This window comes from Pholcus phalangioides, unplaced genomic scaffold (genome assembly GCF_987345545.1).
Source record: "Pholcus phalangioides strain wild (caught in Gottingen) unplaced genomic scaffold, Ppha-v1.0 ptg000020l_1, whole genome shotgun sequence".
NCBI lineage: Eukaryota > Metazoa > Arthropoda > Arachnida > Araneae > Pholcidae > Pholcus > Pholcus phalangioides.
In genome coordinates, this window is record NW_028301613.1 from 9363635 (window position 1) to 9379916 (window position 16282).

Genomic DNA, 16282 nt, shown 5'->3' on the forward strand with positions numbered 1-16282 from the left:
CTTCCTTAGAGCTTCTGAATTTTCTTCCTAAAATCATCATCTCTAAATATAAAAAGTCTTCCAAAAATTTCATACTTAGGATGTACGTATAAATAGAAATTGATCAAAGTTATTGATTGAATTGTTTGATGAACAATTATAAAATAAATGACATTAAAATATACAGTGGTGGAAGAACTTATAAAGCCAGGTTAAAAATGGGAATTAAAAAAAAAGTAACAATTTTTTTTCAGAGATGTGTTAATATAAAATTATGAGAAATAATTATTCTGTATAGTGAATTTTCAAATAAATATCACAATACAGTATTAAAATTTTACTGACTGTATTATAATGGTAAATTTTTTTTGTCTTTACCATGCAAATGGAAAAACTCCTCTTTAGTTGCAACACTTACCTTATTTGCATATCCTTATGGCAAGGCATCATTTCTTGGAACTTCTCAAGTAATTGGTTGGTTGGTGAGGTAGTTGTTTTTTGCCACGCACAATTTGTAAAGATGGGACAAAGCAAAAGGCTATCTTTTATAGAAAAAGGTAAGAACCTCATTTTAACAAAAGTGTAGATTAATTTCTCGAGAAATTGGATAGAATTAATATGTCTAAGGTACCAAGGTATAAAAAAATGATTTTTTTTTAAATTAACGGACTGCTTATTAATAGAAACAAATCTTTTTGATGATTAGGTGAAAAAATATGCACTCTTAATCTCTCAAATTCAATTCAACATTAATGAATTGACTAATAAACAATTTACAAGCAAGAAATATGAAATACCAAAAATAAAACACCCATAAGGACTCTCATACCTTTTAACATGGTGAAAAGCTATGCTTTAGTAGAAATATAATTAGAAATGCTACTTAACCATTGATATATTTCAAAATTTTTGACGCATATTTTTGATAGTACATGCTATAATGCGTCAAGTTCTTTGGTAAAAACACAAGCAAAGTCTCTAGACTTTACCACCTTTTGAAAATTTGAAGTCTAATAGCATTTATGCCAACATAAAAAAGATTTTGCCAACCAGTGGGTGGCAACTTGTCGATGGAGATGGTTGCATGAGTAACAGCTTGTGTTTACTAATTTATCAAGCCTTTATTTTTTTAATCAATTTGAATTCTACGCTGTATTATTCTACGCTATGTTAGTGAGTTAAACTATAAAAATGTTTACCCAGTGAAATTAAATTCGTGCAGAGTGAATTAATGAAAACGATTACAATCAACAAATGCAATGCGAGTACTACAGTCTTTTGGTCAGCCAAATACTACATCTTCAGGTGCATGATTGTTTTGATTTAATTAGTGAGTTATTTCCTCCTCATATATCATGGAATCTAAATGCTTGTATCGCAAGGGTACGATATTTGATAAACAAGAGGTATTCCACTGTACCCGCTGTGTGTACCCAAAATGTGTTGGTGTTTCTGAATCAAATTTCAGGAAATTAGAGAAAAATAAAAGATTTTTGTGGTGTTGCAGCCAATGCAAACCGAAAACAGGTGGAGAAACTAAACATGAGATCTATGAAATGTTTAAAAATGAGCTGATGACTATGTTACAACTAAAAAATGAGCAGACTCTGAAAATGACCAACGAGTGTAAAGACATCCAACTTGAAATACTAGAACTCAAGAAAGCCCTAGAATTCAACGATGAAACACTAAGAGAAATGAAATCCAAACTAATAGAGGTAAAAAATGACCTTAGGGAGTTGAAGTGCCAAAACCAAAAATTGGAAGTTGAGAACAGTGTTTTGAAACAAAAAACTGAAAGTATTCAATTGAGATTGAGCAGATTGAACTGAGATCAAAGTATTGTAATATTGAAATTGATGGTGTGAAAGAGCAGCTTAGTGAAAATGTGAGGAATATAATATAATAAACAAAATTGGAAGCCAACTAGATATTTATAATCCTGAAGATATCCTGAAACTTGATCGCGTTCCCTCAACTAACAAAAATAAGCCAAATCAATCATTGTCAAATTTAAATACTCTTCTGTGCATGACAGATGGCTGTCTGCTACCAAGGCGAAAAAAATCCCTACTTGCTAGTAAAGTGGACGAACAACTCAAACCAACGAAAATTTATATCAACGAACATCTTACCCGATCACTGAAAAACTTATTTTACCATGTGAGACAATTCAAACATGAACACTCATTCAAGTTCGCATGGATTAGAGTTGGAAAAATTGTAATTTGTAAAACCGAAGGTAATTGAATTTACCACATTCAGTGTTTAAATGACCTGGATAAAATTCATCATCCCCCTAATGATACTTGAGGATTGTCTTGTGATCCCTGATATAAACGATATAAATTACCTGGATTAACACTGAGCGAGTAGAAATATTTTTTAAGTGATAAATCAGATGTTTAATTAATCCATATTAACATCCAGAGTTGGCGTTCTAATTTTGATCAGTTGCTAATTCATCTAGATGAAACGAGTTACGTTTCTGATTTTATTTTACTGAGTGAAATTTGTATTAAACAGATTGAGGTGGATATGTATAATATCCCTGGATACAATTCGGTTAGTGATTTCTGTGAACAAAATAGGTCTGGTGGTGTAACTGCATATATCAAAGATGACTATTTAACTGACAGAATCACCATTGACATGATTACAGCAGAGATAGTTTGTATATTTACTGTAATAAGACTTGTCACAGTTTATCATGGAATATCACTCCTTTTTAGTTACATTAAAATTCAAAAAAATATTGTTTGTCTTAGAGATTTTAATATTGATTTAATGCAAACTACCAATGATATTGTTGAATATAATGCAATGTCGTCTGAATTGAGATCCTTCAATTACTTCATCATGAGGACTTGAAGGAATCGATTAGGAGTAGAGGCTTAAGGTCTAATCTGCACCTTCTCATGGTGCAGCCTGTTGAGTAGTCATCAGACGTGCCAACTATTGGAATCCAGAAATCAGGAGATTCTCCAGAGGAGGGTACCCCCCCCCTCCCCCGGCACTAAGACTTGATCAAAAAAAAAAAAAATCCACAAAAAAATTTTTTTTAATCAATTAAGAAAAAGTTCCATTCCTCCCCCACAATGCAGGTTCTGCATTACCCTGAGCAGAATATAATTCCATGTCAGTCTTTCCATGCAGAATAGAGAAATCACATCTACATACTGTTCATAAAAACATGTGTTTCCTTTTGTGGATGCTATCAGTGATTGGGTATATAAACTCTTAAAAGCTTTATATAGCTTAAAGTTTTATATTTTCTTTCTGGACATATTTAATCGGAGGAAACAATTTAAAAAACTTCAAAATACAAAGCTGCTTACCGTGTTTACCGCACAACTGTAAATGGAATACAATAACAATTATACAGGAATTTCGGCAACCAAGGTCATGCCCCTGATAAATGATTGACAATAAATGCTACGTAAACAAAGTCACTTCTTTGCCAGTTGCTTAAATACGATCACCAAGACCTTTTTTACGGCTGCTTAATGGAAATGACCACGGCTGTCCTCTATAGGTGTTTTCCCTAATGACAATGGCTGTCCTCTATAGGTGTTTTCCCTAATGACAATGGCTGTCCTCTATAGGTGTTTTCCCTAATGACAACGGCAGTCATTGACATCACGACAACCTGAAAGCTCGCGTAAAATCTAATTTTCTGCCAAAATCCGGAGAGCAGGAGGAAGGATGAAAAATCCGGAGAGTCGGCAGGTCTGGTAGCCATGCTTAACATGTGGTGAATGGATGTGGATGGGCTTTCTCCAACCCACACTGGCCAGGGTGGAGAGTTACGGCCAAAACACTCTAAAAAGAAATATGAATTCTGTTTATAAACTAAGGCACACACTAGTCTATAAACTAAAATCATATCTTTCAGTTAGATAGCACATCTGATAGAGTTGCAAAGTTGGTAATGCAAATATCCAGCAGATACCGGATACAGATTATACAAGTCTATGCACTAACAACAAGCTATTCTGAGAAAGAAGTAGAAGACTTTTATGAAGAATCAGACGAAATGAATAGTAAAAGAAACTATCATATCAAAATAGTAATGGGTGACTTCAATGCTAGTATTGGAGAGAGAAAAAGTGGTGAAAGCTTAGTTGGAAATCATGGTTACGGTGTGGGAAACAACAGAGAAAAAGAGTCAAATTTTCAGAGAGTGAACAGTGATGCGCATGAATTCATTTTTTAAGAAACCCCAAAGAAAATGGTCGAACTGGAACAACAAGAGATATCGACTACACCCTATCTAATAAGAAGCATATGATCCAAGACTGCAGTGTTCTTAACAAATTCAATACAGGAAGTGATCATTGGCTGGTGAGATGTAGAATAATGATTAACAGTAGAATGGAAAAAGCAAAGCTTATCAAAAATACAAATACAACACCACAACAGGCAAAGATGCCCAACAAGGTGGCTACACTCACTGTCAAACTTGCTCAACAACACAGAGATAGAAGTAGAAAGCTATTTATTCCAGGGACAAGAAATTACCATATATACTACTGTTTTAATTAATGCTTAACTTAAACTAGTAATTAATAAACTTAAAACACAAGCTAAAAATATAGTGTGTTCAGTCTATAATCATGTGAAAAATAATCCTTGTATATATGCTATGGTAAAAGTTCGAAGACTGGTAAAACCTAGGTGGTGGTCAGACTCCATACTCTTGAAGGGCAATCATAATCAGAGGCATACGCAGGATCGAGGGGACACAAAAGGCTTAGGGGGTGGGTTGCAATTAATTTCCTAAAGAGAAATTTCGAGTTCTTAACCTTCAAATAGCATTGAAATTAACAGAAACTGAATATAATAAAATAGAAAGGTATTTTATTCCAATATTTTATTTTAAAAAAATTTTGTTTTCATCGAAAATAAACTTTTGATCGTTTGGGGGGGGGGAAGATAAGAGGTTCTCTTGCGCCCCCGTGTACATTTCTGATACCAATATACATTTGGGAAGTGGGAGACAAAGCTGACAGGGAGGAGTCAGAGTTTTCCTTACTTTTGCTGATGGGGGACGGGTCAGAAATGGCTAAAAATTTGTTGCCATATTACCTGAATGGCCCCTTAGACATACAGTCGAACTCTGCTGTAACGCCACAAAATTTCAATGAACAAATCTGTAAATTCAAATGAACAACACTGTTAAATCTCTTCCATATAGGGATTACAATGTAAAAAGCCCATATTAGCGCCAACTACTGTTTGGATATATACCAAGTCTGTGTCATTCTCCAAGAATTTCCACATTTCTTCTATCATTTTGCTTTTTTTTTTCTGAAAAGGAGTCGAGGATTTATTCTTTTCATTCCACTGTAATTATTAATCAGCATAACAATAGTTTAGAACAAAAAGACAAAAATGAAGAATGGTGGGGTCAGAGAAGGGAGGGGTCTAGAAAGGTTAAATGATGAAATTTGACCCCCTCCTCTGGTCAAGTGCTCAGAGCACCAGACTTGTCTGCTCCTCCCCTCTTAGTTGTGGCCCTGGTTATTAAGAAATTTCCCTCGATTAGTTCCATTTAGTCATGTTTGAAAGTTATTCTTTCAATATCTGGGAAACAAGAAATTTTTTTTATTATAAAAGCAATTCCACCATTGCTTGCCATCTTGTTAATCTACACTTTTTCAAAATGAGGATCTTACCTTCCTCTATATGAAATAGCCATCTTTAAGAGATTGGCAAAAAACAACCATATCAAATTACTTGAGAAGTTCCTAGAAATGATGCCTAGCAAATAAGGTAAGTGACGACGTCGTCGTCCTCCTCATCATCATCATAATCATAATAATAATAACAACAATAACAATAATAATAATAATATTATTATTATTATTAATAATAATCTGCTCAAGTTTTTAAGATATTTTTTATCGTAGTCATCATTTCTGAAGGACGGGGGGGGGGGGGGGGGTCTTATGGTTACTTTTTTTAATCATCATTTTCCAACCTGGTCCTATAATTTATTTCACCATTATAGGAGGAAGTAAACTGCAAGTGTAGACCACTACTGCTGTGCAACTTACATAGCACTATAGTTTTAAGAATACATTCAATTAGATGAGCTACATCCAAACAGCTGCATAGAAAATAGTACTCTGGGAAGAAATTTTAAGTTGTTATACAGCTCCAAATGAAAAATAACAATTTTTAGGAACCAAAGGAAAATTAAACAGCGACATTAGGATAAAAATTTGCAATATAAACAATAATAGAAATTCTTAATTTTTGCCACTTTTTGCAACCATTTCTGCATTTCTTTTGAGATTTAGTTGTCCAAACTAATCTCAAACTATCAAACAAATTTTAGCTGGAATCAAAATTTAAATACAAGCTAAATAACAGGTTTTATCATTGCAGAATTGTAGTTTATCTTTCAAACTTTTGTAAATGCAGCATTTTGAAATAAACTCTTCAATCAAATTTGCAACAATTTGACAAACAACAGATGATAAACTGTGTTAATTATTAACACTTTGAATTTTGAATCTATTTCCAATTTTGAGCTTCTTTTTACAGATACACACAATATTGAATAAATGAAATTTGGCTTCCAAATATGCCAATGAATGCTGTATTATACTTTTCTTCTTTAGAATGGAAAATTTCATTCGAAATTTTAACAAAAACAAGCAATTTTATTCAGAAGTTAAATTGACCCATACAGAAACCTTTAAATAGTACCACTTTGAGGAACTGGGAGCCAATGGAAAAAAGGAAGGACTGGTTTTGGAATGGCTGGAAATAGGAAAAGGTCTTTTTATATTTCTCAAGAGAAAGACAGCAAAAATAGTCGGATTTATGAGATTTATCTCCCCACATCGTAACCTACCTGCATTCTACATTTAACTCTGTAAAAGCCAAAGACGACAAAGATAGGGAGTAAGAGTAGGTTTCTGATTTGTGAAGGGTGAGGAAAAAAATGAAAGATCTTGACAGAGGCAGAAAACCTGAAAAACAAGTGCAAGTCTCATAAGCTATGTCTACACTGGTGCGTTTTTTCTGCGTCAATGCGCTTTCCACTGGCACACCTGTCATCAAGCGTGTCGTAAATCACTCGGGCGTGACTCAAACTTGTTGAAAGGCGGCCATTTTTTAAGAGGCATTCCTTTTCCTTCTGCTCCACCAGGTTTGGATTTTCGTTCAATTTCCCTTTCCTTTTTGTGAAGATTCAGTGTTGTTTTCATAAGGTTTTTCTCGATTTTTGATGTCAACAAAAAAAAAACATTGACACTTTTGAAGGCTTCAGGTCACGTAGTGCATTACGTGATATTATTGAAGGTAAATTTAAATTAACGGTAATTATAATTGTAAAATTATAAATTAAATGATTATCTTGAAAATTATTTTTTGGTAGAATTTCATGTTAAAATGCTGGTCTATTTCTTTTTCATGTTTTGGCGAAGAGCTCGCGTTACGGAGGTTTGCTGTGTAATTATAAAATAATTCACGAGCACTTCGCGGGGCCACCCAGACACGGCGTTAGAACTTTAACCAGATGTGTTGGAGGGCTATTTATGATAATAAGATCTAATGGTATGATTTTTCAAAGTATATAAATTGGTACGCCCTCCGAATGTCACTTTCATCGGAGGTCCACCGTGCTGTTGAAACTCTTGACTACACATTTTTCTAAATATTTCGTGGAGGCACACGAATAATACTTAGTCAACTGTTGGAGGATCACCCTTACCGGATGCAAGACCCCTTTACCTGTGCCTGTTTCTTGCATGAGCAAACGGGGGCAAGTGCCCTTCGCCCTTGCAATTTTAGGAGGCCCACAAATTTGGGTTTTCTTTCCTTTATTTTTTTTTAACCTTCCTTTCCGTAGAATATTTCCAAACGTGGAATTTGTAGTTTGAGAGTAATTATGTAAACTTCTACTTCTTTCTCAGAATAGCTTGTTGTTAGTGCATAGACTTGTATAATCTGTATCCGGTATCTGCTGGATATTTGCATTACCAACTTTGCAACTCTATCAGATGTGCTATCTAACTGAAAGATATGATTTTAGTTTATAGACTAGTGTGTGCCTTAGTTTATAAACAGAATTCATATTTCTTTTTAGAGTGTTTTGGCCGTAACTCTCCACCCTGGCCAGTGTGGGTTGGAGAAAGCCCATCCACATCCATTCACCACATGTTAAGCATGGCTACCAGACCTGCCGACTCTCCGGATTGCTTGATGCTCGTGTCCGATTTCATGTTTGCGAGTACTTGATTAACGTCCCAATTTGAATACTTTGTACAAATTGCATTCAACGATTAAAATCATCCTGATTTCAAGCAGTCGTATGCCAAACTTGATAAGGGTGCACCCTTTTTGATGATGGGAACAAGCATTGTGCTTGAGACTGGAAAAAAGTTGCTTCAAAGAACGTTATATAAAAGGGTGGAGGGAGGGAAAAGATTAATGTTTGCACAGGGCCCGAATTTATGAGGTTATGACTGTGCCCTTCAGCACAATAATAATCTTCGCTATTTTCTCAAAAACTGTACAGTTTTATGCAGATTTTATTTTCATGAATATTATTAGAGCTGCAACCAGAAGCGTACGCAGGACCAACCTTTTGAGTAGCACGCAGAGTTTAGGGATGAGCATACAAGAAACTCTCTTCTAGGGAAATTTTCTGTTACTGACTGTCGAAAGTACGGTATTTCAAGTTTAAAAATTGTTTGAAACAACATATTAAATAATTTCCTTTTTGATATTCGAATTGTGAGCGAAAATGTTTTAAATCTGATCATCTTGGGCTATCATATTCTGCTACTTTTTATTATGAAAAATTATTTAATTTGGAAATTTAAAGTTTTTCACTTCTATTACCACGGATTTAGTGCTTTGATGTATGAATAAACACTTGAGAAAAATAATGCTCTGACTATAATTTTGAACGAAAAAAATTATTTAAATACGTATTAGATTACGACTTGGCAAAATAGACGTATACAGTTTTCTTAATTTCTTTGACTCGACTATATTCGGGTAAAGTTGACGAACGACTTGATTTAATTTTTAATTTATTCCGAAGTTGAGAAATTTTGAGAATGATTTCGTCTATATATTCCGTCTTTCATAGAGCAATTTTCCCCTCACATATTTTCACATTAAAATGTGGAAATTGCATCCACTGCGACAGTTGCATCGGCATCGGAATTGAAAGGTTTAGCCGTATAGGTGAAGACAGAAAAAAGGCACGCCACTTGAGGCATGCGATAGAGTTCAGCGGTAAAGAAAAAAAAACGAGATTGAAAGTTGAAAGCTGTTGAAAGAAGACGCACCAGTGAGGACATACCTATAGAAGGATGAGGAGTAAAAGAGCAAAAAGAGAGGAAAAAAATTAGTCAAAACTTGGACGAGTCAATTTTTAGGGAAAAAAACTGTAAAGTTAAAGGGATTTTATTAATTGAATGAAATAATTGGAGTGTCATGATTGCAGCATATATCAGGGCTGGACAAATTGCAAAAAACAATTTTTTAGGTGGCAAAATTGTTTTCGCCCAAAGAAAAAGGTCCAAACAATGTTTCTTTTGACTTTTTCAGAACATAATGACCTCCTTTCATTTTGGCAGACAGGCTGCAATAAATTCCAACCATTTCGTGCTGCTCTCAGCCTGTAATTTATTAACTATGCCATGAAAATTTTAGGCGACTATATCAATTTTTTTAGTAGACCTGGCACTTGCCGAGCCCTGCCATATATCCAATACTGTAAACATCAAGGTCCTATGGTATACCAGAAATTTGTGGAAACTAACGATTGATTCCTTTCACATAATACTAACCACAATGTATTGCATGTCATATACACATATTCTGTGCATTCCTTATAGATGGAAATTACCAAAGAAATAAGCTGACAATGAGACAAACAGAATAGGAAAAATAGAGTAATTACCAAATCATAGAAGTATAATTAACTTATAAATCACTTTCAAAAGGTCACAGAAGAAGGGTCGCAATTACGAGAGGGAAGGGGCACCAGATTTCCCCCCCCCCCAGCTTACTGTTGTTCCTCAAAATTAGAGGGAGAAAAGCATCAAAATAGGCAATGGGCCCGGGCGACAGAGTAAATTTTCATTTCTAGTTGCAGCCCAACACAGAGGTGTAAAGTAAGAATTTAAGGGAGGGGGGGGGGGAAGGTGGAAAAAAGAAAAGGTTTTTTTTTTTTTTTTTTTTTTTTTTTTTTTTTAATTTTTTAGACATTGATATATCTGAGTATCACTTTTGCTCAATGATAAACTTTTTGACCATAAACTGTTGCACCAAAAATTAATTTAATTACTTTTGATCAAGACAATAAGAGTAACTTATGACTAAGAACTGAATGAAGCTTTTATTTATACAATAAGGGTAAATCACAATCCTTTGGTGATTAAAATATTTGAGAGAATTGTTACATCAAATTTGTAAAAATAAACTAAATTTGCAACATTTGTTGGAGGTGAACAACTAAAGGAATTTTCAAATTTTGATGGAGATGAAAAAACCAAAACAGAGCAAGTAACATTGTGACATTTTTACATGTATGTCCATTTCTATGAGCAAGCATATTTTATCGCATGAACATGATATATGAGTGAGTGACATTTTATGTACCATGCGAGTTAATCTCAACAAATAAACTATTTTTTTTTAAATAACAAGTTGAAAATGAATTTAGCAAATACAAAATGAGTTGAAAAATAAATTTGCATAACTGGAAATTTTGTTCATTTATGAATACATCTGATTCACAGAACTACTTGCCATACTAGGATCAGAGTTCAACATGATACACAATCACATTTTCAAAGTGATTAAGCCCTCAAGGTAACAGCTCTGGCAAATCCATGAAAACAAAAGAAAAGTAAGATATGTCTTTATCATCCACAACAGCAAAAGTTAAAGATGCAGAATCTTGAAACTTGCGAGCCAGAAACACAATATCACTAAGTTTTGGAAAAGGATCTTGAGCACTGCAAGCATTATAATCACAATTTAACTATTGCATCATACAGAACATCAAATGAACACAAATACGCCAAGGTTTCAATAACCCAAGTCAGAGGTTTCCAATGTTTCAGTTATACAGAATCCTTGATCCTCCATGAGACAGTGCTATAGAACCCAAACAAATATGAATATTTTTTCATTATAGCTATTTGTACAATAACACTAATGAAAAGTTTCACAGCTTTTGATACATAGGAACTTCTGGAAGCTCTTGCAGAACCCAAAGGTTCTGTAGAGCAGTGTTTCTCAACACTACTACTACTTATAACTGTACATGTGTTACTTGTACACATTCCTCTACGAAATTTCTAACGAATCGGTACATGTCAGAGAATGTGTGTTCTGAGTGTATGTGTGGCCCTAAAGTATTTATGTTGTCGAGTTGAATTTGTTTTGTGTTCATGCGGCCATCTGTCTTCCATTTTCTGAAGTAAAGATGGAAATGCTTGAATTTTCATGTCATGTCAGTATCATGTTGTAAGTCTGCCTGCTCTCTGTGAAAAGATTTTTCAAACGGGAAACCGGCTAACATTTGCTCCTTGAAAGCTGGAAAGCAGCAGAAAACCAACTTCAGCCAACCACCACTATGCCGTCAACTGGGGTTGAACCTGGATCCTCAGGATGAGAGTCCAGCACGATGCCACATGACCGTACAGCAGTTGTTTCTGAACACTGCAAAATTCCATACAGGAATATGTACAAGGTGTATGTATGGTTAAATAGTTCTTAAAGCACCAAATGGAAAACAATGATCTATGCCTGTGGTGTCCAACTTTTGCTTCAGAGACTTTAGGACACAAACCTAGGCATGGGGGGGGGGGGGGGAGGAGGAGGAAAGGCATTTCCCCCTCCCCAGCGTCAAAGGTGGAGTCGGCTGATCTAATGTATATATGAATCGAAATCATCATTATGCCCCCCCCACCCGCAGACTTTAAAGTCTATCTCCGCCTATGAACCCAGGGGCTTGTGGTCGCTCCAGAAAAATAAAAATGAAAAAATAAATTTCATAAATAAAAAAAAACAATAGGCCTGAAGGGCTCAGCCAAACAAATTTTAAAAACAAATTGTGCACAACAAAAAGGTTGGAAACCAGATTAAAAAAAATTTTACTAAAAAGATTACAAAAATATATATGCCAATATTTACAGAACATAGAGTATGTATTTCTAATATATTACGCAACTATGCTTATATCTAAGGTGTCTAGAAATAAGAGCGAACTCATCATCCTCCATTTATAACAAAGAAACCGGTATTGCTACTTCAAGAAGTCAATTGTTGGCTAAAGCGATACTAATGACGAAACACTTTCGCTCATAGACGGCAGATGAATTAGCCTGGGTTTCAAAGAGAACTACTTATAGCCAATGTTTAGAGTCTTATTGGTCACAACCTGCTTTGGAAATGGTATCAGTCACAGCACTTGATGTGTTAATAACAAACAAGCAAATATGTAATTTTAGTCCTATAGGCCTGATTTTTGCAATGACAAATGAACACAGAAAAAAATTTGGAAATTTGCCAGAGATCCCGAATTAAAACAAAATATATTTGCAGGCGGCTAAGCAAACATCTTCAGTACCTAATGACTGCTTTGCTCAAAAGACCCCTCCCGTAAAAGTAATAGTTGGACCCACACTTTTATAACAAAAAAAAAAAAATTGGGGCGAAAAAAAAGTGGTTTTTTTAATATACACTGCTCAAAACAATTAGGGGAGCAAGCAAAAAAGTGAAGAAAACCGTGCGAGACAGCCACGTATTGGCATACAATGGATAGTACACGCATATCAATGCGCAATACAGAAAAAAGACGTAAAAAAATTTGGAATTAAGCTTTAATTCTTTGAAAATATGGAAAAAACATGAAAAGATGATTTAGGGCAATAATTTGGTTACATGTAAACGATAACAAAAAGTACTGTTTAGACATGATGCATGAGTTTTAATAGGGTGTGTGGTCTCCTCGAACAGCTAAGACTGCTGCACACCTGTTTGCCATGGATGCGATGAGGTTATCGATCAGACTTTGGGGAATACTATTCCACTCCTCAAGCAGTGCAATCTGCAAGTCTCGGACAGTAACAGGCGGACTTGGTCGCGCAGCAATGCGTCGTCCGAGAAACATGCTCGATTGGATTCAGGTCAGGAGAGCACACTGGCCATTCCATACGCTGTATTGTTTCAGCTTCAAGCATGTTCTCCACCACACGAGCTCTATGCGGTCGGCATTATCATCCTGGAAAACAAAGGAATCTCCAATGGCTCCAGCGTAAGGGATGACATGAGGTCGCAGTATCTCGTCTGCATACCTTCGGGCCGTCAAAGTGCCATTCCAAATGATATGCAGGTCCGTACGTCTGCCTATGCTGATTCCACCCTATACCATCCAACCAGCTCGTCTGTATTGTGACCTTTCACGAACGAATGTGGGGTTATTTTGAGTGCCCTTGTCCCTCCATACCAGAACACGTCGGGTGTTACACTCCAGACTGAATCGGGACTCGTCTGTAAACAGCACTTGGCTCCAATCATGTTGCTCCCAATCTCGATGTTCAGCAGCCCATCTTCTTCGGGCCGCACGGTGGCGTGGGGTCAACGGAATGCGGACCACTGGCCTACGTGCATAGAGCCCTCCCTCATGAAGCCGATTACGTACTGTTTGGCTGGACACCCTTCGTCCTGTTGCCAAGAGCAACCGTCTTTGCAGCTGCGTAGCATTCTCTGTTCTGTTTCGACGGGCTGTTAACCGTATATACCGGTCATCAGTTGCTGTAGTGGCGCGTGGCCGACCTTGCCCTGGTCGACGTCTAACATTTCCTGTTTCTTGGAATCAATTCCACAGCCTTGCAACAACACTTCTGGCGACTCCAACAGCGTCCGCGACACTACGTTGTGTTTGCCTGGATTGGATTCCAGTCTGCCTATAACACGCCATGCCATGGATTCCGGTAAATCACGTTGTTGAGACATCAAGTCACCTTGTCTCAAAAAAAAAATACTGCGCAATCAAATTTCACAGTTACGGCAGTAAAACAAACGTTTCTGCAACATCACGATTTCTGCCCTTATCTCCTTTTTCTGGTTTTTGACGTCATGAACTTTGATTTGCATATGAAGTTTTCTTCTTCCGTTTCCTGCTAGGCTTTAAATTATGGATGATTCGTTTTATGTTACTTATCGGTATACATCTTTGCGTAATTTTGTTAAAACCATGTGCTCCCCTAATTGTTTTGAGCAGTGTACATATGAAGTACTAAATGCTTTAGTCCCGATTTTCTCATTTTTGATTGTACCATGGTGATTTTAAGTGTGAGAGGTTAAATTCAGTACACCTACAGTTAAATGTTTATTTCTATCAATATTTAGAATATCATCATATTGATTGAAAATGCACACAGTTTAAGGGCATCATTTAATATTCTTTTAAGGAAACTTTGATTACTATTCTTTTCAGAAAAGTGATCTTGAATATTACAATATTTATTTAGCTGAGGTAAAAAATGCAAATTTATCTATTATTTTAGATAAAAATAATTTAGCAGCATAAACATACAATAAATAAGGAAGAAGAACTTACTCAACAACAACAATTCTTAGGTTGGGAACATCTGGACATGTTTTCTTGTAAATAATATTTGGCAAGTAAACATCAAAAGCTATTTCTAGTGAACACGAAGTGGGTATGAACCTTAACAAGAAGGAAAAATTCACAATTTTATTGAAAGTTATAAAACTTGATAGACACTATTTTGAAAATTTCAAAATTTTCATGAACAATTGAATCATTTATTTCAAAAACCCGTCTTCAGAACTTTTTTTGGGATTCAGTAATTCATACTGTGAACACATATTTTAGTGTAGAAGCAAGTCAACTGCCATTGCGTTTTACAGTATATTATTTAAACCAAATATTGAGTTTAGTGCAGAAATCTGGATATCACACAGCATATTTCTGCAGTAAATCTAAAATTTAAATTTACTGCAGAAATTGGGGAATCTGGGGGGAAAAAATTTCAAAATTTGGGAAGCATTTACCATGAAAGTTAAGCAAATAAATCGCTTGATGAGGTTTGCTCACTCCTATTGCATTATTTAAAAGAAGTTTCTCAAGAAGTAAAGCATCTAGTTTTTTTCAACGATGGCCCATCCAGTCAAAATAAGAACAACACCATTTTGCAGTTTTTAATGAAACTTTGTGGTAGAGGAATGTTTGAAACTGACACACTACTTCCCAGAAAGGGGACATTATTTTTTTACTATCATATTGTGATTTCAGATCCATAAAATGTGTTGTACGTAAAGTGGACAGTGTGTACGTGAATCTGATTTTTAAAGCCAATAAAACTGGACGTCTGTCTGCCCACCAAATAATCAGCGAGAAGATCTTCAGCTTTGAATCTTGGTGGCCTGTTTAATGAAATATCCGGAAGAGCTGTGTCCCAATCACAAAAAGTCCCATCCACCAAAGTGTCACCCTATAAAAAGCTTGCGTTTAATAAGGCAGACACGCCAACTTTTGGAATCCAGAAATCTGGAGATACCCCCTTTCCCAGGCACTCATAGACTTGATAAAAAAATTGACAAAAAATGTTTTTGCATTTTTAAAAAAAAATCAATTAAGAAAAAGTTCCATTCCTCCCCCACAATGCAGGTTCTGCACTACCCCGAGCAGAATATAATTCCATGTCAGTCTTTCCATGCAGAATAGAGAAACCACATCTACATACTGTTCATAAAACATGTGTTTCCTTTCGTGGATGCTATCAGTGATTGGGTATATAAACTCTTAAAAGCTTTATATAGCTTAAAGTTTTATATTTTCTTTCTGGACATATTTAGGACGGAGGAAACAATTTAAAAAACTTCAAAATACAAAGCTGCTTACCGGACGACTGTAAATGGAATACAATAACGATTATACAGGAATTTTGGCAATCAAGAGCTTACCCCTGATGAATGATTGACGATAAGCGCTACGTAAACAAAGTCACTTCTTTGCCAGTTACTTAAATACGATCACCAAGACCTTTTATATGGCTGCTTGATGGAAATCACCATGGCTGTCCTCTATAGGTGTTTTCCCTAATGACGACGGCAGTCATTGACGTCACAACATGAAAGCTCGCGTAAAATCTAATTTTCTGCCAAAATCCGGAGAGCAGGAGGAAGGATGAAAAATCCGGAGAGTTGGCAGGTCACAATAACGCAAGCAAAGGAAAATTTAATATCAAACACTTCATTGATGGTTTTAGCTTCTTGAGCTGCCGACAGTAAG

General features: G+C 35.6%; 1 protein-coding gene across 3 annotated transcripts in view; it reads right to left on the reverse strand.

The window, feature by feature from the left end:
• Positions 1-5915: 5915 nt before the first annotated feature.
• Positions 5916-16282, reverse strand: part of Tsen54 (tRNA splicing endonuclease subunit 54) — a 104305-nt gene continuing 93938 nt past the window's right edge. For 2 of the 3 annotated variants that reach the window (XM_089248497.1, XM_089248494.1), the window contains exons 8-9: positions 14585-14695; positions 5916-10970 (exon numbers count right to left, since the gene is read on the reverse strand). In XM_089248497.1, the coding sequence (XP_089104623.1) occupies positions 10820-10970; positions 14585-14695 (262 nt within the window). In that variant the 3' untranslated portion in view covers positions 5916-10819. The other variant, XM_089248495.1, reaches the window with a different exon arrangement.